Raw genomic sequence first — 27,080 nt, forward strand, 5'->3', positions numbered from 1 at the left:
ATATATCTCAACAACAACATGTCTACTGCTTGGATCTGAAGCTGTTCCTAAACAATATTTACTTCTTCCACATTGCTCATTGGAAAAAAAATATGTTCTCCGGGCACTGATAGTCGCGAAACTAGTGACATCATATTACAGTTGTCTGGTCTATCATTACAACAATATTGTTCACTTTAAAAATGGATTTTTTAATTTTCTAATATATGCAGTTGGCGTGGTCAATTGCAATGCAACGTGGCGCCTTTTATTTCAAACGCTACAGCGAATTTGAATATATTAATTAAGCATGGTTTTCCATTTCTTTATAACGCATACAAGTGTTCTTGGTTAAAAATAATCAATCAATACATTAATATATTTTTACAATACATATTCTAATATTTTTATTTACTGCATTTTCAACGGACATTTTGCCGCTATTGGTCCGCTTTTGTTTTGTGATCAATAACAAATCACTCTTTATTAGTCAATTGGCGCCAGAACGAAAGCATACTTTATGATAATAATATATAAACATAGCACATTTATGGATTATATATTAATATCGGTCAGCGGACCGATTTGCCGATATTTCGAACAGAAACTGATATCTATACGATATGGCCGAGCTCACTGGGAAGTAATTAATTAAGTGTGCGTCTGATTGATTATTTTTGTAATATTCTGAAGCATGTTCGTAAACACATACGTTTCATATCCAACCACTGGTTGAGGATAATAGTAGATAAAGAATGAATTAAATATGTCTACCGATGCTTGAAATTGGATACGCTCAAATGCAAATATGCACTTAATCTTTCTCAAGCTATAACTCATGCTGATTTACTTTCATAGTGCAGATAGCTATGATGGCTGATATCTGCCATTTTGATTTTTCGCAACGAAAATACGATTAGACGAAAATACGCCAAATGGCGGGGCGAAACTACGACAATACGAACATACGCCATGTGGCGGGGCGAAAATACGCGAAATGGCGAGGCGAAAATATGCCGTAGTGATATTTCGTCGTTTCACCGCGCCTAGTGGCTTTTTTCGCCTCGCCATAAGGCCTTATTCTTTTTTCGTCCGGTCATTTTGCGACCTATCGTATTTTCACTCCGCCACTTGGCGAAAATACAAAAACGAAATGGCAGAACTCAACTTCCATAGATAATAGAACTATTGATACCATATAATTTATCTGAACTAGAACAAAAAAATGTATATTTAGGGTGTGGTGTACCACCATTAATTAGGATGACTGTTTATTTCATTAATTTTGTTTCATTTCACATCAGAGAAAAATAGTTACATATTATGTGACCTAATATTAACATTACAAATTGGATATTCATCCGTTAAAAAAAATTGGCTATTTTGAGTACAGTTTTTATATAAGTGTGCTTTGGTTTAATATATATATATATTAAGAATTATAAGTCATTTATGTTTTCTTATTAATATATTATGTTTACCATGTCTTATCCGTGGTAGTTTAAGCGTGCATCAAACTAAAAAAAAATCTAAATAGAGGAAAGAAAATTGCATTAATGATGAGTATATAGTAATAAAACAAGTTAAGACTCAAATATGTACATAGGAGAGTAGCATTTGTTCTACTTTCCAGCATCAATACTTGATTTACAATTATACAAGTTGTCAAAGTGTTATTTCAAGTTTTTATAGTACAAACTGGATACTTATCCGTTAAAAAAAATCAAAATTGGCTATTTTGAGTTCAATTTCGATAATCTGATTCGGAATTAAGTTCAATATAAATGAAAGCTTAAAAACTATGTTTCGGTGTTAAGTACTGGCTTGATATTAACTAAACCCATTTGGTTAGTATGATATAAATCAGGGTTCCCTCTGGGTTCTGAAAAGTTGTCGCCACTTTTCCGCCGAGGGTTAAGGGGGCCGCGGTAGGCCCGCTTACGGTTCAAGGGTAGCGTCCTTGTGGGGATTCAGAGGGGTCAAAGCCCCCTTTGAAGCTCCTGTGGTTTAAGCATTTTAAGAGCCTTAGATGACATTTAAACATACCTATACATGTTGATATAAGACAGACAAAAGTAGGAATATCATTTAAATTTGATTATATGAATAACACACTTAATTAGCACATTTAATATGCACATTGTCATCCAATAAATAAATTTTATTGTTTAAGAAACACATGTTATTAGCACATTGTCATCCAATAACATAAATTTTATTGTTTAAGAAACACAAGTTATTAGCACATTGTCATCCAAAAACATAAATTTTATTGTTTAAGAAACACATGTAATTAGCACTTTGTCATTCAATAACATATCATTTTTTAATGACAAATATATGGGTAAGTATAAGTATAAAAACAATAATAAAAAATGAGACATACATGTATATGTTGAAATCTGTCTAATGCCTGCACACAATAGTGTCATAAAATTAAACAATACAATTATGAAATTATGAGATAAACTTAAAATAAATAGAAACTCAAACAAATATACATTGTCAACTCTAGGCTACTATAATACTACATAAGTTTCCCGTCGGCCTCGCAGAAAATTTTGTCATTGCATAATTATGAAGTTGTCAGCACAAATTTTTATTTTACCAATTTGGAGAATTTTCTTTCTTTTCGGTCATTTTGTTGGTACCAAAACTATTACATGTGTTAAAAACGAAGCTTTCACTTTTGTACCGATTATAAGGAAATAAGAATCGGTCAAGAGGCTTGCAGCCGTTATCAACCTGATTCATCAATCGGAGCACCTCGTCCATTTTCCTTCGAAAACAACCTCGGATATTTATTGAATGAAATGTATATTCGCCTACACTGTGATAGTTGTGCAGTCGACAATTACCAATAATATACGATGTGGATTGACGTAGTTAGATTAGGCGTTTACCATATGTATCGGGTACGTGATCTTTAGAAGCACGTGGGGAAATGTTAACAAAATCTGACAGCTGAGTGTCGTTATCTGTCAAATGATAGAAAATCTGCAGTATTAGATGTTCCACTATTAAGATCCCCAATAACAAAACATTTCCCATTTGGGGAATATTTCTCGAAGCATATTTCTATTTCTTCAAAAAAGTCAAATTGTTCGTTTCTAAATACTTTAAAATTTATTGGGGGGGGGGGGATGGGGGGGGGTGTACGTAGTACAAATATACACATCTTCGTTGAAACTAAATAGATCTTTAGATAACATTACCCAAAATACACCATGTTAATTTTTATCAACAATTTCATAATGCACTATAACGGCCTTTTTTTAAGTTGCCTTTTTTCTAGTTATATGCTCACTTAAATAACCAGTAAAAGTATGTTTTGAAACCCATGTTTGTGATAGAAAAACTATCTCTAATTGATTAACAATATCTAAAAAATCAGTGTCAAATATGTTTCTAGAAATGCCATTAACGCTCCAAGATAATAGTCTTACGTCCGATCTCTCCTGACTGTGCTAGGCACCGTTTTAGCAGGGTCACATTATTCGCCGTTTACAAACTTTTTTATTTAGCGTTTTGTTGATGTACAGTTAAGGAATGCCTTAAAAGAGAAGATAATCTCTCATTGAGCGCGCTTTCATATCTAAGAGGTCGTCTTTAAATTTTTCAGCTTCTTGCTTGTAAGAGCTCATGTTAGACTCCACATGTTTGTACATTTTCTTTAGATGTTTTAATTGCTGCTGAATTGTGGTAAATTCAGTTTTTTGCGCGTCATTTTTATGCTGATAAAACTGCACGATTTCTCTTTATTGTTCACCTTGGTCTCAACTGCGCTCATTCTGGTGTCAAAATCTGAAAAGTTTAGTTTCATTGAGCTCAGAGCTTTTTCTATTTGATATATTTTAGGAATTACTGATTTTATAGATATAATGTCCGACATGATTTCAGCGGCCCATTGGGCTTGGGCACTGATTTGTGGTGTGGACGCTGTGAAGAATCCCGGAGACTTTATGTTATATCCAAATTGTAGTGGCTGTCCATAGTTTAAAACTGGATAATAATTAACCAATGGGAGCGGAGCGACCGTGGTTTCTTATTGACTAAGAAATTTCTTGATAAATTCTAACCGACTTAGTGTTAGCACCTCCCAAATTGCATCAGCTTTAATATCAAGCCGTGCGCCAATCAAAAAGACTTGTCAATCACTACAAGATTTTGTGACGTCATTTAAATCAGCGTTGATACTGAAATTGCGCCTTCGCATATGTAAACAGTAGGTGTAGTTATATGCGCATGCGCAGTTGTAGCCATTTACTTAATCATGTAGAGTCGTCATCAGCAATAAGTTACGAGTTAACACAAATAAGAAACTAAACATTTTAAAAATCTAGCGCCCCTGATTGGCTGAAAATGTAGGGCAAACACTTATAGCTGATAAAGTCCAGGTCGATGTTGACGCACGAGTTACTCGACACAGCGTGGTTACTATTTCCAATAGGGCAACCCGATAACGAATTGTTTGCTTTCCTCTTTTCAACCTTTTTCCTCTTGTTTGCTGTTTTATTTTCCTTTTTCTGATTTTCTGACATGAAGCCTGATGTTAACACTCCAATTATATATTAAATAAAAAAAAACACATCCAGTTTGTTTTGCAAAAAATCATTAAAATGTTGAGGAGTGAAACATTCGCTGTCTTCACCTTTCACGCTTCGATGGAATAAACTATATGTAGATTAAAGAAATAATGCGGATCTGTCTCTAACGTAAAATAAATCACCCATGCGTAAATTGAATCTAGATAAACAAAAGTGCAGATTCATTCATCATACAGTGATCGGTAGCAACCCACCACAAAATCGTACGCATTTCTTCATGTACGTAAACTTATGAACATCACATATTTACATATCAAATATACCATCCTGTAATATTGATTCAAGTCTATTGGTTTCTAAACTAACCAACCCGTTTTGAAAATCCGAGTAATAAATTGTATATAAGGCGACCTTCTCTAAATAACCATCAAGATCCAGAAAGACCTGAGCACGAAACCAAGAAACCTAATAGGACTACAGACATCGAAGTGAACATAGATAACTACGATCTAAGTGAAAAAATATATTTTAAAAAGCTCACTAGAACTTCAGAATGAAGCCACAGATTGGAACACTCAAGGACAGTGAAGGTCAAGTCTGCAACTGGGTCAAGGTCAGTGTTTGTTAAACCTTTCATTTTATGGAGGAAATATCTTGCAATACGATTTGTATGATGTCAATGTTTTGATTTAAACGTATTTTATTGCAATAGTATAAATTATGCACAAATCAAATGGGTCAGACACATGTTAAGCATCAATGCTTTAACTAAAAGTAGCAATTGAGATATGAAATATGTTCTAAAGGAATCATAACTGTAATAATAAATTAATGTATTTTGCAAAACAAAGTGTAAAGTGTATTTTTTGTTCATTTTACAGGGCTCTTAATGGAACAATGGATGTCTCTTTAGATCCAATCCTCATGGTTGGATAATATTGAAAACCTATTTTTCTGCTGGAGAGTGTTTTGTTTTTGTTTTCGTTTATACATTAACTCCAATATCGGAACAGTAACACTGAGTATGCGGATCTTAATCGTGCTATAATAGCGTGCGAACAAATTGCAACGCTACTCACTTATACGAACGCTAGTTATTGAACGTTGTCCTTGGCCACTTGGTATAAAAAAGTTACTTCACCTCGGGCTGTTGGTGCAGTTGCTATTCCTTATCTATCAATAAACGCTTTTGATTTAGGGGTTACTGGGGGTTTTAACTCATGCTTTTTACATCATAAGAAAAACATAAGACTCAGAATACCAAAATTAAAGTGCCCTAGCAAAATGAATATAATAAAACATTGCGGAGCGTATATTTACGATATGATTATAATCCAATACTATCTTTTGTTTTACTGTCGGTTTCTGTTCTTTTCAGGAGACCAAGACTGGAAGTCGAGCACTACTGGTGGTCGGCGCATGCGTGTTCCTGGCTTTGATGACGGCCGCCATCTTGGGCTCGGTGTATATGGGGTACTCCCTTCATCCCCGGGGCTCTACTGGAAAACAACAGGTTTGAGTCATGGTTGACTTTAGGAAATAAAAAATATATAGTTAAACTATAAGAAGCTGTTCTGAGTGTTAGAAGCATGATGATTGAAATAAGATTGCAAGATTTCTTTTTATAATCGCATACATGATTATTCACATTGGTTAGCTTGATCATAAGGATCTAGTTTATCGCATTTGCAACATGCAGTAGTGTTGTCATCTCCATTTGGAGAAATGGGCCGGCGTTCATCAAACATTTACGCCACACGAAATTGATGTCTTGGTCATCGGACTAAGCGCAACAAATTTTGGGAATTTAAAAATAATAATAATAATTCGCTGGCGCGCGCACCTAGATAAAAAGTCGAAATATTATAATCGAAGCGCACCGATTTTCATAACAAGTTAGAAACCGTTGTATCTAATAATGTAGACTAATCTATTAACCGATCATTCAGAAAAGAATCAAGCGTACTATTGACTTAATTGCAAGTTGTTATAGCAAATAAACGAGTTGCCATACAGGCAAAAGAAAACTAAACATTTGAGGACGCTTTTATCAAATTTGTTAGCCAACTTCACCTTCCTACGTGCAGCGCTGAATATGTAACATGCATAAAACTTTACGAAAAAAATCTAACACTTCAAGTTGCACTGGAATTCCTGGATAGCATGAGCATAATGTCCGATCTAAACTGTAGATATATTGACCTTTAAAAAAAGAGATGACAAATACAATATAAGTGAGAAAAACATATGTTAATATATTGATTGGATCTCGAATACTGTATTTAATGCCTGAAAAACCAAAAGCTGAACACTTTACTGGTCCAAAAAAACTCCTTGTTTGATCTCAAACTTATCATGTGTCTCTTACTGATACATACCGGTATATACAGGATTTAGTAAATTTTCATTCATATCAATGACATGTTGTTGATTCTATTGATATTGTAAGAGTTAAAATTGATGGCAAAGTAGCATAAATGCTGTTAATTTCTGAAAAAAGGTATTCTTTAAATGCCATATCGTTTGTTATTCATTTAGTTTTTGATAGAAAAACTGTGCTGTTTTGGTTTTTTTAACAGGTGGTTAGACATACATCCAGTGTTTTTCATTGTGAAAACGTTTCTTTTTTTTGTTAAGAATAAAACTTTTTAATTTTTATTTTTTTCAATATGTTACGATCTGCATCTGTGTCCAGTTGTCACAGGTCTGTAGGCGCTCTGAATCTAACTAGAAATAAATACTCAACTCTGCAGATAAGTTAATCTAGAGTGAAATTATTTGCGTCTGGAATTTTATATATGGAAATATGAAATTTTAAATGTTTCCCATAGTTTTTGTAACGTAAACCTGCATTTTATTTGATGAAATTGATAAATACACAATTAAATCTTGTTGTGTATATGGTAAAGATTTCAATCTGTTCAAAAGAGCTAGACATTATTGATAACATATTGCCAGCTTCATCGCTCGCTCTGAAAATCTCCAAATTGATATATATATATATATATGTATATATATATATATATATATATATATATATATATATATATATATATATATATATATATATATATATATATTCAGTTATTATATCATAGGAATAGTGATATACTGAGGAAAATGACTTAAGGTAGAACATGACCTAAGACCACACCACATTGATGTCTTGGTCATCGGATTTTTTCAGAAAAAAAATGAAGCGAGCGAGCACAATATATATATATATGATGACCAAGACATCAATGTGGTGTGGTCTTAGGTCATTTTCTACCTTAAGTCATTTTCCTCAGTATATCACTATTCCTATGATATAATAACTGAATGATATCTAAAATACATTATTTTCCTTAATTTTATGTAATTAAATGTCATACTTTCATGTTAAAAACACTTGTACTCTATACATTTGATGTTGAAAATTTTAGGAAATTGACTCAAGTTGATACTACAATGAAAACTACAGGGACAAGCCTAGTAGTCGAGAATTACACCCAGTTTAGGGGCACAAGACAAGAAAGGATTTGAGATGTTTTATGAATACCGGCCCAGTATGCTTGATTTTCATTCCCCCGAAGGTGGGCATATTAAAATCGCACCGTCCGTCCGTCTGTCCGTCCGTCCGTCCGTGTGTCCGGCGCAATAACTCGTGTCCGAGCTGTAACTTTCCCTTGTATGGACAGATTTTAAAATAACTTGCCACATGTGTTCCACATACCATGACGATGTGTTGCATGCAAGACCCGTGTCCTTACCTCTAAGGTCAAGGTCACACTTAGGGGTTTATTCACAGTGGAATGCTGCATATATAAGGACATAGAGTATAGGTTGTCGTGTCCAGGCTGTAACTTTCTCTTGTATGGACAGATTTTAAAATGACTTGCCACATGTGTCCGACATACCAAGACGACATGTCACGAGCAAGCCCCATGTCCCTACCTCTTAGTTCAAGGTCAAACTTAGTGTTTATTCACAATGGAATGCTGCTTATAAGGACATAACAGTGTCGGTTGTCAAGTATGGGTGGTATTTTTATGTTTAGAGGCAATTTAAAATAACTTGCCATATGTATTTGACACGTAAAGGCAAGATCAACTTTTCATGTACTGACCTTGGTCATAGGTCAATGTCACATTCGGGGGCATTCGTCACATACTGTGACAGCTCTTGTTTTATTGCTGATAACACACTTTAAAGCAGAAAATACATCATTGTATTATTAGGGTAAATTCAGGTTCTCTTCAGAAGGACACAAATATTATATCGGTTTCTACCCAGGTCTCGAGAGTGATTTATATCCTTTCACAATCAATTTGCAAAGTAAGTTATAAAAAGGTGTAAACGAAACTCATTTAATTGTAGTCCTACGTATTGTATTATAGGTATCGTTGGCAACCTGCTGACACTATATTAGTACCGTTGGAAAATTGACTGATATAAAACTCTTCTTCCAATGAAATCGTTGTTACAATTAAATACTCTTCATATTAAAGATTGACAATGACGTAATACAGGGGTTTTGTTACTAAATATAGAAATGACCGCATACCGTTATTTCATTATTAAAGATTCCGAACAAGTCCCCATTCGGCACCAATGAAACTACCTCATTAACAATTCATGATACGAGATTTTCCTAGCAAAATGTCCCCAAAAAGAGTTACTGGTACTCAATAGAGCAGAGCATAATATTGTATGGGTTGTATCCAATGATGTATTATACGTTGCACGTTGGTAATTCATTGGTATTTCATCTCATTGTAGACGTACACGGCAGATTTCTACCAGGACGGTGTCCACGTTGCCAAGGAGACGTTGGTCATCACTGAACGTGAGGAAATGTACGCCGCAACTAACGGCACCGTTGTCAAGGACTATGAGACAGTAGGTTACTTATTTGAAACATATTTTCGCGGTTAATTTTATAACTGATGTTTTGCAATTTTTATTTTGGAATTAAGTTTTTTGTGAATATTTTTAGGATTTCAATTTCATGTAACAACATATGTTTTTCAAAACAATCAGATATATTCTACTACATAAAAATTGCATTTTATGTGCCTTTTCCTTTAACTGAAATTAATTCATGCCGCAGTATACATTTACAATCCTTCTTACTGTAAGGGTACATATTAGTCTTTTATTCCTCTCTGCTCGTTTAGTATCGGTGCTTTTGTCACTAGTAGTATGTGACCCGAACCGGATTTAAGATTACATTTCGAGAGATGCACATGCGCTCTCTTGGATGTGTGCCTTGACGCACAATGGACGTGTTCTGGGAATAACAGAACTTTAAGAGATATTCTAGAGTATTTAAATGGGTTTACAGAGGTTATGCTTAAGTATTAAAGGTTATTTAGGGCTAAGGGAACCAGGACATCCACAAAATACTTCATCGCTTTATCCGGGAACATGTAACAATAAACTGGCCAAGATAGAGAATGCCGCCAAATTGGTTTACATAGATGCTTCCATAAGACTCAGTTACCAAACCTCAAAAATTATAATCATTTATCTTTCACCTAAGGGATTCGCAGTATACAAGATGAATCATCTCCCAGGTTGCTACCTGACCACATTTAACATGAGTGACAGAGATAACTACAGAAGCAACGGCCAACAACAGGTTAGTCCTGACATAACGGAGCCCACCAACTTCGTTATTCTTCCAATAATATACTGACATCATGTACTTTCGTTCATATAAAATCAAACTTGAAATTAAATATTTTGCAATCTTTCATGACCAAAAAATGCATGTTTGTTATATTGAATTAGGTATAACCTTTTTTGCAAATAATGGTCACAAGGTATCCAAAATTCCAATATTTATATATCGGAAACCTTAACGGAAAACCAGGAGGTTACCGACAGACACACAGCTATAAAAAACGCTAGCCTATACTTACTTCAAAATGGTGTTTATAATAATAAAGGACGACGTTTATTTGATGCTCCAAAACATATTGCTGTCTACTCGGAATGCAGCTCAGTACAGCATAATCTCAGTGGTATTCAGGGCAGAATTTTGAGATAACCCTTATTTTTTAATGGAGTTGCAGTGCTTTACAAGCCTTCATAGGAGCATATTGTACTAGTACATCGTTGCAGATTTTATATCAATATAAGTATTAATAATATATTTGATCTCTATATTAACAGTTATCTGTTGAGGTAACCCACACCTCCAAGCAGCGCTACTCAGTGACGGACATAATCGTTAATAGGGCGGTGCTGGGACCGCAGGCGGCCACCATGTGCGCCGAAAGAGATCTTTACATGCTCCGACAACAAACAAGTAGGTGCCGTTAACAGTAAAACAGGGCGCACATATTTAACAAAAATCAAGTGCTGTAATCATTGTGTTACCGGTACACTAGTTTCATTAGTCACAACAATGCGAAAAAAGTCAAAGTACTTGATAAAACTTGATTTAATAATACACCAAAACATAGTTTATCTTGATTATCTTTAAAATGAGTTTCTTCAAAAGTATCAAAACTTAGTAAAAATAGATAATTAGTACACAATTCCAAAAAAAGTCTAGTGAGCTTAGCATGATCCTGCTTTAATATGTTTAAGATTGTTCTAGAAATTTGGGCCTGCTAGGCAATTGTTAAAATGTGATCAAGGCTCCCTGTAACCATTTCATGATGTGTCAGTTCATACGGCATCTAATATATACTGAAGCAATCGCAGAGTTAACAGCATATAGAATTAAGTTTTATCAGGTATAAAGCCGTATAATATTATACCTTTAATATAGAAATCCGTCATTTATTCCTTTTTAAAATGCATTGACTAAATGACGTACTTTTTGGTGCAATACGACAATTATTTTATAAATAAGGAATGGTTCGTAGTTTTCAAACATGTTATTTAAAAAAAAGTGTGTCTCGGAATAGCCAATGTCGTTATTCTCATATCCCAAATCTTACCGGACCTCATAAACAAGTGTTAATAAAGATGCAATTTATTTTTTATTTTTGGTTTAATAGTTTTAGGAGTCTACAGATTGTCAAAAACATATACAGTGTGGTTATGATGATGATGATGATGCCATCAGATGATCCAAAAAGGATCAGTGTTGTTTTTGTAAACCAAGAAATGATAACGACCTTGTTATAATCATATCGATCTTAATTATAATGATACTACATAGAATACCACATGGGCAAGTCCAGTAGCTAGGATTTAAAATGAATACCCTGTCTGATTATTCTGGTAGGAACTTGTAAGAATGTTTGCACAAAAGAAAATTTAAATATTCTAAACGTGCATTCAATACAGAACTCCAAATAGAAACCGGACGATGATTAATTATCTGACTTTATCTGCTCTTCTGTGAAAAAAAGAAGATTTAAGAATAACATTCATTAAGATACAATACTATACACACGTGCCGAAATGTTGTCAGTGCCCAAACTCAACAATAAAATTACTCGCAAAGCTCAGCATCTTTGTTTGTCTCATATTTAAATACTTTGGCAGTCACCAATGAACAGAAGTGATTAATTTTCGACTCAAATGAATTATCCGTACGTTATAAAAATCCTCAATAAAGCTGTTATATGGATTGGCGCTACTCCAAATATATTTCAACCCATTTGGCCTCATGCAAGTCTTTCCATTCATAAACTCTGAATTACGCGAGAACATCGTGCGCTTTCATTCATCTTTTTCAAACGAATCATTGATCAATATGTGTGACCAAGGGCCCGTTTTAGGGCTCCGTTTATATATGCTTGTTAAAGTGTATTGATACGTTGTTGTTGTTGTTGTTGTTGTTGTTTTGTTGTTGGTGTTGCTGTTTAAACATGCCAAAGGTAGTTTTATACGTGAGTCCTCTTTCAAAAGGATCTTTATTCATAATGTTTAACCGATGGTTGAATATTATTCCGATCGATAACAATTATTTACTTTGTCTTAACTTCAGATCCCACGAACGACGGTCGGCTAGTTAAGAGAGAGAGTTCGTGGTCAGTTTCCGCCACCTTTTGTTGTTGCGGATACTGCCTTCGGGTTACAGTTAGTAGCAACTAGCAGTAATAATAGTGAAAGAAGAGTTCTTTTGTGAATTAAAAAAAACAACAACAACAGAGTTTCGAATTTGATAACGTTCCGTAATATATATGCACGTAGTCTATATCACGTGTTTTTTGACGCCACATGTCAGCAGAAATTTGATGGTTTTTTCGGATAAACTTCAGCCGGTGCTGCTTCCAGTATGTCGTGTTTGCATAAATGTGAGAAAAACCTTTAAATCTGAATGCAGAACTTCATACAGTGACTGCCATTGATCCATGTTATGTTATATAATGTTCACGATAGGTACTTAAGTCATTTGTTTTAACATTATTAAATGTTATTTGCTTAAGCTACTTTTTGTGCACTACGTCATTCAGGTATGGGTGCTTAGTACAAGTTTAGAATAGTATGTCAGTGTTGGAGAATAATTGTTTAAGATATATTTATCTTTCTAACTAATCCTGTTCTAGATTGTACATGTGTTTTCTGTTTGTCTTTATGTTATGTGTATATACGCTGATGAATAAAATATGTTTAAACTAATGGCGGTCAGTGATGGTTAAACAGAGTATTTGTTTTCCCCAAAAGTTTAGGTTTAGATGTAAGTACGGAACAAATTCATTTGTGGAACGGTTTGGTGAATAACAAACGCATTTCCAAGTTGCTTAATCGTTCAAAGAAAATGAGGGTGACCCTGACATTCCAAACATGGCCGTCATTAAGGTACGAAAACTGACAAAAGTAGCCCCAAAGGCGCAAAAACGTAAAGCTGTTGGTAGTGTGGAGCTTGAGCCATTTGAGTCTTTTAACTTTGATTGAAAGCACAAAAGCTCGCATTGATTTGCACGATGAGTATCTGCTGTACACCAGGAAGACATCTATTTCGCATATGATCATTTGGGTATGGAAACTGAGTTATTTTTTATGAGCACGGGGAGAGACTTGTTCCGTTGCGCGAAATATCAAGGTAGTACAAAAGATGCAAATCCCGGTTACTTTATGATTGAACTTCGACGTCGACCTAGTCATACATAATGCATAACGTTTAACGTTCCCATTTACTTTACCACATACTGTAGCAAACAAAACATTACATATTGTCTTCACAACATATTTTAAAAGTTATGGACTGACAGTAGAGTGCCGTTTTAAGGTCGTTGTAAAATCATTATTCTATTTAAGCCCAGTAAATAAATGACAATGAATAGCTCAACGATTGTAGTTTGCAATAATATGAACAAGTCGACTATATAGCTCTGTAATATAGTTCAGAATCTGACAGTAAGTGGTTCGAGTCCCACACTCGTCGTATCTGTTTGGCACAGGTAAAATTGTCAAACTGGAAGGTGACTTCTACTGCTTTTGTGAAAATATACGTACTATGGATCGTTTAACACGATCGTATCCACCTATTATATAGAAAAGAATAGAAATGGATAACTTGAGGCCGTTCACCCCCTTGCATACAGTACACCCGATATATTTGTATCAACTTATGCGTACAAACTACCACACAGACAAAATTTGACAGTATGAATACTGATACGGTGTGTTCATAGTTGCGCGGATTTCATAATGCTTCCATCATTAGAAAAAAACTGGCGCCCCTAGCGTTCGCTTCACCGAGAACTACAAATGTTGCCTCTATTTGTATCTCACTCGTTTCGCTACTTACGGCCAACTCATCCCTGAAGTAGATCCATTTTCAACCTGATCTATTGTTTCAACAAGTCTATAGCTTTGTAATGCATTATGAGGGCCCTACTCGTAAACTAACTAAAGTTATGAAGGCCTTGATCATGCACGAGGATTAAAGCTGCTTTCTTCTTCTCGCAACCCGTTTCAATAGAAACGAACTATGTAAAGGCTTGCTAGACTCTTTAGGCACCTATGCACCGATGATCGTAATTATTTGATATACCGGGAGGACAAGTTCCAGGTTCTAGAAGGAATTATTAAAAATGTCACAGAAGAATATTTATATTGCAGTCAGTTTTGTATTACTGAGTCAGAAACCTTTTCACCTTTCCTCTCTACTCCTTAGTCATTTGCTTGCTCACCAACCCTTCTGCGTACATAAAGCATAAACGCATGAAAAAAAGATCAATATTTGTATTTACATCTTACATTTTAAACAATTATTCATTACGATTGAAAATAAGAAGCATCTGCAATTGAGTATTTGTTCTCAAAGAAATATAACAGACAACATATGTCTGTAAAATGGCATTTAATTTTAGTATTTCAAAAAAGGACGCAAAATTGTAAACAAACGTAACATCATTTCGGAAATTAAGTTATTCAATTTGAGTCCCAGCCCTGTGAGCGCTGACGTTCGATTTTGAATTGAGAGCGGGCTAAAATTTCAAAACAGTGAAAAAAACACAAAATGTTTGAAATACTGAAATATTGTTTTTATTTAAATGATAAATGTTTATAAATCACAGGAAAACATATAATAAATATGTCTTGAATTTTGTTTTGCATACTTACTGTATTTATCGTTAAATTAATTGCTTTTTGAGTCATTCACATTGAATGTGTTCAAGAAATTTGGAAAAAACTTTTTTTTTTGAGAAAAATGAACACTTTTTCGCAACGGGTATAGGAAACAGTAAATTGAATCAAGAAAAATTACGGAACTACAAGACTTAGTAACTTTTTTCTCATCCTAGATTATATGCATGTGAAAACAAGGTATAACATTGCTTGTCGGGATGGAAAACCTAAAGTTGTAAATAATTCTTTAAAAGAAACACTACTTCTTATGCCGAACTCTCCCCCATTTTACTCAGATACTTGTTGAAACATGGTCTAACATCGCTGTTCTCTCGAACCCTCCCCTGTTAAACAAGTATCTTTTTTTCTTCTAACTTTGTCAAAAACAGTTTGACTGCAACTGCTTTGCACCTTCTACATGCCTTCCAATCTGTTACTTTTGAAATTGGTTGGTAAAGTAATTATTGGCGGAAAAAGTGTGCCTGTTTTTTCTAAAGTTTTAAATATTGCCAAAAAGAAACACTGCTGTTTTTGCCAAACCTTCCCCTATTTAATTCAGACTATATGCAAGTGAAAACAAGGTATACAATTTCTTGTTGGGAGGTTGAAACCTCTCCCATACCCTTCCCTAAATAAGTATGAACTAAACGGTTATATTTTTAATTTTGTCAAAAAGAGCTTGTCTACAGCTGTTTTGCGCCTTATACATCTGTAATTATGAAAGTTGGTTAGTAAAGTAATTCCGGGCGGAAAATGTGCCAGTTTTTTTTTAAATCATTAGGTATACTATCAGACGTTTATCATAACTTTAACCACAAAGATCATTTATTCTTGATTTGTTTCACATCAGCAAATAACAAGCATTTCATTCTTTTTAACTAAATCAAATCTTTATTACAAAGAAAAGCAAAAATTGTAAAGGAACAATAGTTTATTTAGATTTTTTAGCGTAGACATATATACAGCATATCGACTTATAAAAAAGGAGTTTAAAATGCACTTATTGAATATATTACATGAATATGAAAAAAAAAGATATGTTTTTTATACAAGTATTAAAAATGTTTTGGAGTTTTGACTTATGAAATAAGATTTTTTCTTATTTCAATGTTTGTCTATAAGGAGTGATTTAAGCATTTATCACTGAAAGTTAACGTTAAGAATAAAATTGACAAATAAAGCGACAAATTAATGAAAAAAGTTACATATTTTTGTTTTAATAGTGATCGCAGTAAAACAAATAACTAACTTGTGTAGCAAGGTGCATATTTCAGTATTTTATTAGTTTGTGTGTTTGGTATGGTTCTATATCGTATATCGTTTTGTATTGTTTGTGTATCGTCGTGTTTAGTGTTGTGCTACGTGGTTATTGTCCTCTGTGCGTTACTGTCCGTCAATGTCCGTCTTTGTCCGAGTGCGTCAGAGCGTGAATACTGGTTATGCGAGTTTGTCTAAATTTATAGAGTGATTGATTGGTTCATAATGCCTTTTCCCCTTTTTCCCGCCTCATTGCACACGCCCTTATTTATATATACACGTAAATCATTCCGTTCTGAATCATACTAGGTGTACAAGCAAAATGAGATGGGGGCGTGGAAGGCTGGGTCAAAAGGGACATCAATGGTTGGGGCTTTGGCTTGACATTAGAACCTGAAAGAGGTTTGGGCTTAACATCAAAAATGGGTGGGGCAAGCTTAGGTGTAATATTATACTTGCTGGACAGTAACTGTAACATTTCAGCTTCAGATGGTTATGACATATCACCACCAACTGCACCAAGCTTCTCCTCGGACATGGGGGCTTCTTCGTCACTCATGGTGACAGAAAGCAACAACAACAGAAGGTATAACAAACCCAGAATGAAGAAATGATGTACAGAAAATACAGTAGAAAAGAAAGGGCAAATAAAACAAAAATAAATTAATAAAACAGAAAGCGGCTATGATCCACTACACTGTGTGTGACTATGAGTGTATTAGTGATCACAATGTGCTATGCTCACCAGTGAATTATTAATAAATGCCAATGTATATCTTCAATTAAAAAAAATATATCAACGGAAGTGTAAAACTATATGTGTACTGTATGTGTAATTAAATTTTAATGTGTGTAAATTAAGTCTAATTAATTATGATGAAAATAAATTTCCAAGTTGATTAATTGAAATAAATAAATTGAACTTATCCTATTGATGTATGTGAATGTTAAATTTTAATTCAAATGACAAACAAATTAATTTTAATTAAATTTATGAAATTAATTGTAAAGGCCAAAGACAAAGCAAAGGACAGATCCGTTAAAAAGTATAAATAATACAAGTGATAAGTTTAATGGCCGGGGACCAATCTAGGTTTAAACAAGTTCAGGGTCAAATAGGGTCAAAAGGTGTTCCCTAAATATTTGTAGTAGGCTACCAAATTTATTTATATAACTATTTCTATTTAAGCTATGACACAACTACCATAAATACACCTGGTTTAGCTATATTCACACAGTGACTATGAACAAAACCAGGCACGTCTAAATAATAATTAAATATGAATGAATATTTAATTATTATTTAGACGTGCCTGGTAAGTTTATTGCTCATAGTTCTTAGAATGTTTTATGTATTTAACCGCGAAGTCTCCCTTGATATATTTACCGATCACTGTCCATTGTCTTTGTATTTTGTGTTATTAATAATATGATTATGTTAGCATATACTTTTATATGTTTTATTTTATGTTTTAGGTTTCGTTCGACTACGTATAAATAAATAATATTCGAACTCCGAAGTTGAGTGGTTGTGTCTTGGCACACCCACGCTACACTTGATTGAGAAGTAACAAAATGAAAAAGAATACAGTTACACCAGAAAATGAAAACACATTATATTATTAAACTTGTAGATAATATCATAAATAAGGAAATGGCCAAGACAAAATTAGATTTTAAGCTTTTATACAGTTCAAAACAAGAGTTCAATAACAAAAAATTCAAATAAATATTTTTTTGCGAGTAATTAACTCGTAATACAGTTTAAGGTATCCGACCAACATATATATATATATATATATATATATATATATATATATATATATATATATATATATATATATATATATGTGAAATGTTATGCCTAGTGATACCATATCATTTTGTATCATTTTAAAGGGATTATTGAGTAGATAAATTATATGTAAAAAGTACGCCAAAAATGATATAAACTTCATCTTTGGCTTCAAAAATTGCGAAAATGGCATTTTACATCCAATATAAAATGAAATAAAGGACAAATAGACAAGCTGCTACAAGTTTGTCTTTATTATTCGTACTCCTGATCCCAAATTATATATGTTAATCGACAATACGGTAAAAAAATCATATAAAAACAAAATGAACTAAATAACAAAAGAAGAGTATCTATTTGTTTAGAAGAAATTAAATAAGTACAATATAACGTTTTATACACTAATAGAAACACTATCAGTATAACTTCTATTACAGGTTATACATAACTGCTCTCACTTTATGACCTGCTGTTACTGTTTGTTATTTAGAAAAAAGTGGTGTTTTGACCATGAACCAAAGAGGCTTGGTATCGCTAGCATCACAGCATCTGTCATCGTGGGTATGAAATAAGAGATATAATACGAAAATCAAATAGTAAACTAAATGATAAGTGACCAAAAGTTTATGTTAGTTGGCATACACTATATCCAATTTATTACAATAAACTCTTTCCCGCATGAAGAATACTGATGCTTTAGGTACTCAAGTAAATTTAATGATCCTGACAACCTATGCAATCCAGTCACATCTAGAAATATATATGGGGTATCTTCCAAGTCAATCTGTGATCTTTGTCTGATATAAGAGCAACTGACTTTGATTTGGATAATCAGTAGTCGAACATGCTAAAACTGTTTTAAACCCGAGGTTATGGGCTCTGTCACCACATAAAAAATATCATCAAAGTCGACATCTTGCATAACGTTTTCAATTAACATTTCAACAATTCCTTAAACTCTTAAATTCTGCCTTATTAAAAACAGTCAAACGTTTTATAAACTTCCAGCATTTACCTTTAGACATAAAATATCATGAATCAAAACATGAACATGATTCAAAATACTAGCCTTTGAGGTATGGACGTGACAGACCATGTCATCTGCTTGTGCCAACACAGTCCATATAGGAAACGTCTGTCAGTTTGTCATACTTAAACCTAGTTATCACTTTCGGCGGATAACTTTGTTATCAGCGATGACTCAGCAAGACATTCCTTAGCTCAAGTCCGGTTATGTTTAAAACCCCAGTAAATTTACATTTTACTGACCGTTGCAAGGCGGTACCTAACAAAACTTTGATAAACAAACCTAGTTTCTTAATATATAGTATATATTATGCACTGTGCTGTTTGTGGAGTTTTGTGCTGTTCTTCCATGTTTCTTGTTTGTGATTTTTTGTTTTGTGTTCTATGTCCTTGGCATTTACCCAGTGCCATTAAACCGGGTTTATGTTTAAACTTTTTGCTACTGAGCTTGTTTCTGTAGTGTTCACATAAGTTTTGACGCTAATGAAATGGTAATAACATACTTCATGGTACGTTCGTCATCTACTTCTGAGATGCACCGCTGGTAGTTGTGAAATGGTAAACCTAAAAGCTTCATGTATACAAATATACGTATTAGAACAAGGATGACAAACAAACAAGAAACAAATTCAACCAATGGCTAATTTTAGGATTTGAAAAAAGGTTAAACAAAATTTTCTTCTATTTATTAGGTCTTGCTACCAAAGAAGTTATATTTGTATAGATTGTCAGTGTACGACAAAAGAGTAAATATTTCACCAGCAACTTGACTGCTGCTTGGATCTGAAGTTGATCCTTGACAATATTAACGACTTCCACACTGCTCTTAGGAAACGATATGTTCTCCGGGCACTGATAGTCGTGAACACTAGTGACATTATATTCAAGTTGTCTCGCCATCATAACACCAATATTATTCACTTTTAACTGGATTTCGTAGAACAAATTCTATATTGTCTATTCAAATTTATGTAACAATTATCTTTAAAGGGGAGCAAATCTTGCTAGTTAATTTTATAGAGATAACTTATATTTATACATAAGGACAAGAGTCTATTTTTTGTTACAAGGGAAATGAATTAATAAATTTATTTCATCAAATAAATGATTTCTATGGTAGCTATTATTTGATTTGTGTTTTTATACAGATACAGGTTTAAGTATAATATAAATGTCTTAAGTACATACAATTACACTGTTTTACTCAATATTGAATTTAATAATCATAACTCCTCCAATATATAACACAGATGGTACAGCAATATTCTGCAGTAGATTGGAGAAAACTAGTGGGTTGACGTCAAAGTTCAAATCACGAATTGTCATTAAAAAGATGTAGGCTCGTCCTTTTCTTGCTCTTGCTTCAACAGCAAGGCCAATTTGAAAGATCTATAGGGAACTTTTCCAACATGAGTTGCAGTTTCTGATGAACAAAGGACAGTATCATTAATCAGCACTGTGTCATTGAAACCTTTGTGTATCCTAAAATCAAATATGCAAATTTCGAATCATTGAGTCTGTAAACCAATGTCTTGGTATATGTTATTTTAATGTTAAGCTGGACCTGTAAACATCGATATGAGACTCTAACGTTAGGTCGTCTGCTAACTTCGGTTTTCCGGTTTTGATGTTCCCAATAAATAGGCTTTAAGCCAGATTTTCAAAAGGATAGGGTGCTAAGGGAGAAAAGGGAACTTTGTGTCTGGTATTGAAGAATTTGAACATTTTTAATTTCACAAAAAATAGTAGGAATTGTGCTTAACTGAAGTAATAGTAGGTTTCAACTGCAAAATTTATCAAATTTGTGTGCATTTATAATAATATTTTAAGCTTTGATCATTTTTTTTCATCATATTAAGCATTTCATTCTATGAAGGCAGGAGGGTTCAAATGCTGGTCTCAGTGAGGGCAGAGGGGTGCTACGAAAAAAGGACAGGGTGCAGCACCCTTCCATAACTCTTCAGCTAGAACCTACAATAAAGGAACCATATAGGGAATTCGCTAGGTCACACAGAAGTCTGTTAATAAAAATTCATTCTTCCTTACTTTATGAACCGGTACAACAATTGACAGTCCTTTGGAACGTATGCAATGTAAGAGTCATTAGGAACAGTGTTTGTATGTAAATACGTATCATGCTTCTTTCGTGACTAGATGTGTATTTTCAATTTAATCATAACCGCCGAACTAAAGCTCTTTAAGATTATGTTATAGTGTTTAAATTTCGTCAGCGGTTACGTCACAATCCATAATAGAGTCATTAGTGCAGTCGACCGAGCTCAAGAAACTTTGACCTTTGTCATGGATTTTTGTTTTGAAGTTTGTATCAAAATTGTTTGTACATTTCGCATAAATCACATTTTCGAAAATTGTTTGTACATTTCGGACGATACACTGTAAAATATAGAGGTTCGCTCAGTAAACGGCCGATGATTCTTTAAGACTGCATTTAACATGGTTTTTATAGGGTAAACATGTGTAACAGTGTTCCACAAATTCATTTTGGACAGCTTCACTGTTTTTCTGGTGTGTTTTTGTCAATATTACTGCCAAAAAAGGTAACTACAACACTTGCCGTATTCAGAACCAAGACTCTATATTACTTGCTTTAAAGTCCGATTCGTTCAAACGTGTCGTATCCCTATGACGATGTGTATTGTCAAGAAATGTTCCTATGCCCATACTCATTAGTATCTTGATTCTGAGTTTCAGACTCAAGTTAAAAGGCACAAAACTTTATTATTCAATTGGCAATACTAGGGCACTGAAGGCTAAACTTGCTGAACGCGTTCAATATAACAGGTTTTACCATTAATGCAGTTTTACCATTAATTACACATCATTAAAAACAATTTTTAAAAAAATATGTTTCATTGCATTTAAAATACACATTTCTGAGCCTAAGCACGTTAGCCTAACTAATCATATATATATATATATATATATTTTATTCATATTAAAACTAAATTTTATATAGAATGCAAAACCATAAGGAAATGCATGTTTACCTTGCAAAACACATTCCAAATAACAGGTTTTACCATTTATTACAAATCGTTTATTCCCTAAAAGGATAAACATATTTTTCAATACATTTAATAATTCGCATTTCATCTGGTTGTCGTTTTGAAAGTGATTTTGAAAAACGCATTAGGTTTTGTGCACGTGCAACTAGTATTAACGCACAATTCTTCTGAGGATGTATTACATAGTACTACTGTAATTTCTGCTTCGAAAATTGTTTCCGTCTGTACTTTAATCAATCAGGTTATCTTTGTGTAAGAACCTGTGTCAATCACCTACGCAGTGATCTTACTTGACAAACAGATAAGATATCTGCCACCGTCCAAAGCTGGATTTCGGCTAATTACCTTTTTTTTTAAAGTTGTTTTACACCCATTTTTTTAACATTTCATTGAACATTTACAGATAAAAAGATTTTCAGTGTGAGTGTCATCATGCAAACGTGTCGAGTTTGGGAAAATGTTTGTGATCCGAAGTAAATCGTTAAGAAATCTGTTTAAACATTTAAATTGTGAGGATGAACATTCTTTACTCGGTGTTCACTTAACTTGGACTCTTTGAGAGTGACATGTTGTAGTGAGATATCTACGTTACATAGACATGATTTACACAATTATATAGCTATTGTTTAGGATTTAGAACAAACTAACGTGGGTCGTGATTAAGCAGCACATATACGATTGAGCACGATGCGTGCAGACATAATATATGTTTTAACATAATTACCAAAATCGTTCAGCATAATAACTTAATGTTTCAGCATAATTACCATGAAGATTCAGCATAAAAACCATTTTCTTTTAGCATAAGAACCATATTGTTTAAGCATTATGTTTCAGCATGATAACCAAATTATTTCAGCATAATAACTATTCGCTTCAGCATAATTACCATATGTTTCAGCATAATTACCACACATTTCATTATAATCAGCATTACCCCCATATTTTAACATGATAACCATACGTTTCAGCATTTTGACCATAATGTTACAGCATAATTACCATATGTATAAGCATAAAAACCATATGTTCTAGCATATGTTAAACATTAATTGCTATATATATCTTGAGTTATATCTCAGTTGGAATTCAACGGGGTTCCCTTCCCGAATGATTGAATGCTAAACAATGCATAGCTTTGTAATATTAGAAACCATTAACATAAGATGTGTTGAATATCTATATGTGAACAATGTTTCTTAATTCATTTTCTGGCCACCTTAAAGTGACCTAACGAAATTCATTTTCTACCCGATTTCTGCGTGACAAATAATATTAAATTATTTTGAGTGTCTGCACGCCGACGGATGCAAAATGTATATTTTCTATGAACCGCGTACCGAATCCTGTGAACTCGTTAAACATCCCTTAAATCGAAATGAATCAGAGGATAGGTCTTCCTCTTTGTTACATGTAACTTAAAATAGCTTATAAATTAACATACCATTGAAAGGAAATTATAGTTGTATATGATTTTCATGCGATATAAACAAAACAACTGATTGAGGGGTACTCATCCTCTGGAATCCCCTTTTTAAGCAAACTCGACACTATTGGAGAATGAAACTGCAAGTTTGGGCTATGGATGTCCTTTAAATAAAAAATTATTCCCCAAAAACGCAGTATGTATATTTTATTGTTAGTGCAGTAAAGGTAATATTTAAAGTATACAATAACACTTTAATAATACTAATAAATGTTTTCTAAGTTTACATATGGCGTAAACCACGTGGTATGGACACGGAGCTGTTGGCGTTCTTGGTTTCCACTCAAATCCACAACAAAACTTTACTCTTACGCTTCTCGAATTATAATAATGACGCACTGGTCGCCTCTACAAATCAAGATGATAGCGACCCTCTGTGCATCTCTCTTAACGAATTCACCGCCATTCGTGGACTCTAGAATGAGAAAAAACAACAACTTTATAACTGATTCCGATGTTAATCATATTTAACCATCCGCTCAAAATTACCTAACGGCAATCGTATTAAACAGGGTATTTAGTTTAAGTACCGGCACCTGCATTTGCTTGTCCCTGTAGTTTCTATGTATTTATTATCATTATTGTTATACTTATTATCATCATTATTATTATTTTTATTTTTATAAGTAGTTGTAGCAATAGCAGAATGGCAGTAGCTTTAGTAGTAGTAGTAGCAGCAGTAGCTTTAGTAGTAGTATAAAAAGGAAGTTGAGTGTTTTATATAGAGCCTGGTGATGCTAAGAATAAAAAAACGAAATACTTATAAATGACTTAATTTAATATTGAAGGTGTTATTATAAAAAAAACTAAAGTGTTCGAACTAAACATGAGATAATATAATATGCCACCTTTCAGCCGTCCTGTATATTATCCAGTTCGGTGTGTTATCACCTGTCCAATGAGACCATGTAGCGGCCTAGACGGATGCATGTTTATACACCGAACAGAACTTACAAAATGTAATACTGGTCGTCAGAAAAGCATGCTATCGTAATATTCATTTTATTTGTTTCTATTCTGATACACATTATGCTTAATACACTGTTCGTTGTTGTAACCAAAGCAACTGATTTAGGATTTTTACGATATTTTTCAGGAATTTCCATCCCGTAAATGACGTCATGAATAAATCCCTTTAGATTATTAGTATGAGATCAAGCTAAGCTCATTACATTTGTTATGGGACAAATCGTCTATTTTCTCCTTAAATTTGTTACGCTTAAATTCCTAGTTTAAGCCTTCTATAAGTGTCAACCCTCCAATCCATGAACAGTACACAACATATGTGTATCGATCTTAATCTTTATTGCTGTCTGCTTCCTATCAGAGCTCAAATGAGTGTCCTGCTGTGCTATTCTGGAGGTTTTATTAAAGAAATAAACAACTGATTTTGTCTTTTTAGTTTTTTTGTTTACTTTTCAAATAATAAATAAGTTTTTATTACAATGCTTTAGAGTACTAATAAGAGTAATGTTATATGCTTTACATACTAGCCATGATTATGATTTAACTATATTTACATTCACACTTCATTCCTAAACGATGGTTGTTGTTTATCAATTGCACTTTATTTCTGTATAAAGTGCAATGGCATTTCCCATCGATATCGCGTGCGTTTGTTCGATACTTCTGTCCTGTCATTGGGCGCAATAATACCAAGGGGCGGGGTATATTTACTACGGAACTATTTTTTTCAATGAAATCGTAGTAAAATTTTTGCCAATATTGGCAACATGCAAAACTGTAATCTGCAGTAAAGCAGTTAAAAAAAGATAAGCAACGATAATTTGATTGATTTTAATGTAGATGGTTTCATGATGGATGGAACAGTTGAAGAAACGTTGGTGTTTAAAAAGGCTGTTAAATGTCACGAAAATGCAAAAACAGTTAGTTCAAAATAACCTCTATGACGGGTGCTTGTATGACGTCATGAGTGATGTCATTGAAAAGGTTTTACATTAAGCTCGATTCGGGCCGCAACATAACTCGGCAGCTGCATTTTGTTTCGACGCCATTTTTTGCAGTGTTCATTCGTTTTGAAAGTGTTGTTTTTTCGAAAATTGACTGAATTACTGGGATTATTTACACGCAATGCCTATTGGGTAATCAATTAATTACCTATTCAGTCATACTTTAACCATCGTTTGTTTTGATAACTAATTTAAGACTGAAAATTTGGTAAACATGTTCTTGATAAAATGAACAGCATCTTCAGCATCAGAGAAAACATATTTGAAATTTCTTTGTTCATTGCATACGACGTAATGGAATCATGTCCATATAAGTCGTATGTTCTGAATAAAATCGACAGAAATAACTACAGTTCAGGGGAGTTAGTCGTTTTAGACATAATTCAGTGCTTTTAATAGTCAAAACAATTGCAGAAAAAACTATTTAGTAAACACATCAGCTTGCCAGGAAAAGACAACTCAGTAGAAAATATGTAAGTTATATGTGGTTTATTTCATGTTTTGGTATTTGTATGCAGCTACGTTATATATGCTTAAATATGTTTTTGTGCAAAAGTTAGCATCGTTGACCAACTTTCGGTCAAAATCCTGGTCGCTCAGCCTTCATTGTTATGATGCGGGCCCTGATAGCGCATATGTAAAGCAAAAAACCGGGCATTAACGGCACGTGAATTTACTGAATAATGCACGTTTTCTACCGATAACGCCCGGGTTTTTGCGTTTTAATACACCACGATAACGGACCGAAAACACACATTTTAAGCAATAATACGTATTTATAATATTCTTGACCTTGAAAAGATAGAACGTAATCATATAAATAAGGAACTATTTTATCTGTGCATTCATTGTGGTATAAAATTAGGTTGCGATAGCTGTTCTAATTTACCCACCGTTGAGAACAACGAGAGAAAGAAAAAAGAGAAAATGCTCTTGAATAATCAATTTATTTTAGCAGAAATGTAGATTTAAATGAATGTAAATATAAGTATTAAAATTCGACATGTTGCATTTTATTGGGGTATGGTATGCAATGGCGCAGTTCAAAATATTGGTGGAGTCCTTCGGACTCCACCCATTTTGAACAGCCCCATTGCATACCATACCCCAATAAAATGCAACATGTCGAATTTTAATCCTTAAATAATGCTTCACACATTTGATACTATAATGGTGACCATGTATTTAAAGTAAATTGAAATATCTCAGTTACATAACTATTAAAACACTTACTAGTATTACTCTTATTTGTTTATTACTTTATCCCCATCGATCAAATTAATTTATACATTGGCTATGCAGATTGTATATACAAGAATAAGTTATGTATAAGTGATACAATGATATTATTTACTGTAACAGTGTCAAGTATAAATGGCACTGAAACAAATAAACAAATAAACAGGAAACTGACCCCTGTTGTGAAATCAGAACAAGAAACAAGGGAAACACAGCAGGGAATTGTCATGC

The 27,080-nt window shown here is 33.5% G+C and overlaps 1 protein-coding gene across 1 annotated transcript; it reads left to right on the plus strand.

Annotated features, from left to right (window-relative positions):
- Positions 1-5,079: 5,079 nt before the first annotated feature.
- Positions 5,080-16,921, plus strand: LOC128241302 (uncharacterized). The gene is made up of 6 exons (XM_052958237.1): positions 5,080-5,139; positions 5,905-6,039; positions 9,288-9,407; positions 10,051-10,149; positions 10,686-10,821; positions 16,791-16,921. The coding sequence occupies exons 1-6, from the start codon at positions 5,080-5,082 to the stop codon at positions 16,919-16,921; spliced, it is 681 nt and encodes a 226-aa protein (XP_052814197.1).
- The last annotated feature ends 10,159 nt before the right edge of the window (positions 16,922-27,080 follow it).

Source organism: Mya arenaria, chromosome 7, assembly GCF_026914265.1.
Source record: "Mya arenaria isolate MELC-2E11 chromosome 7, ASM2691426v1".
Lineage (NCBI taxonomy): Eukaryota > Metazoa > Mollusca > Bivalvia > Myida > Myidae > Mya > Mya arenaria.

Excerpts from the sequence above, each read along its gene's own strand:
- LOC128241302 (XM_052958237.1), top strand. The coding sequence starts at position 5,080 with ATGAAGCCACAGATTGGAACACTCAAGGACAGTGAAGGTCAAGTCTGC. Across the intron at positions 5,140-5,904 it reads AAGTCTGCAACTGGGTCAAG|GAGACCAAGACTGGAAGTCG; the intron begins GTCAGTGTTTGT and ends TGTTCTTTTCAG. Across the intron at positions 10,822-16,790 it reads CATGCTCCGACAACAAACAA|CTTCAGATGGTTATGACATA; the intron begins GTAGGTGCCGTT and ends GTAACATTTCAG.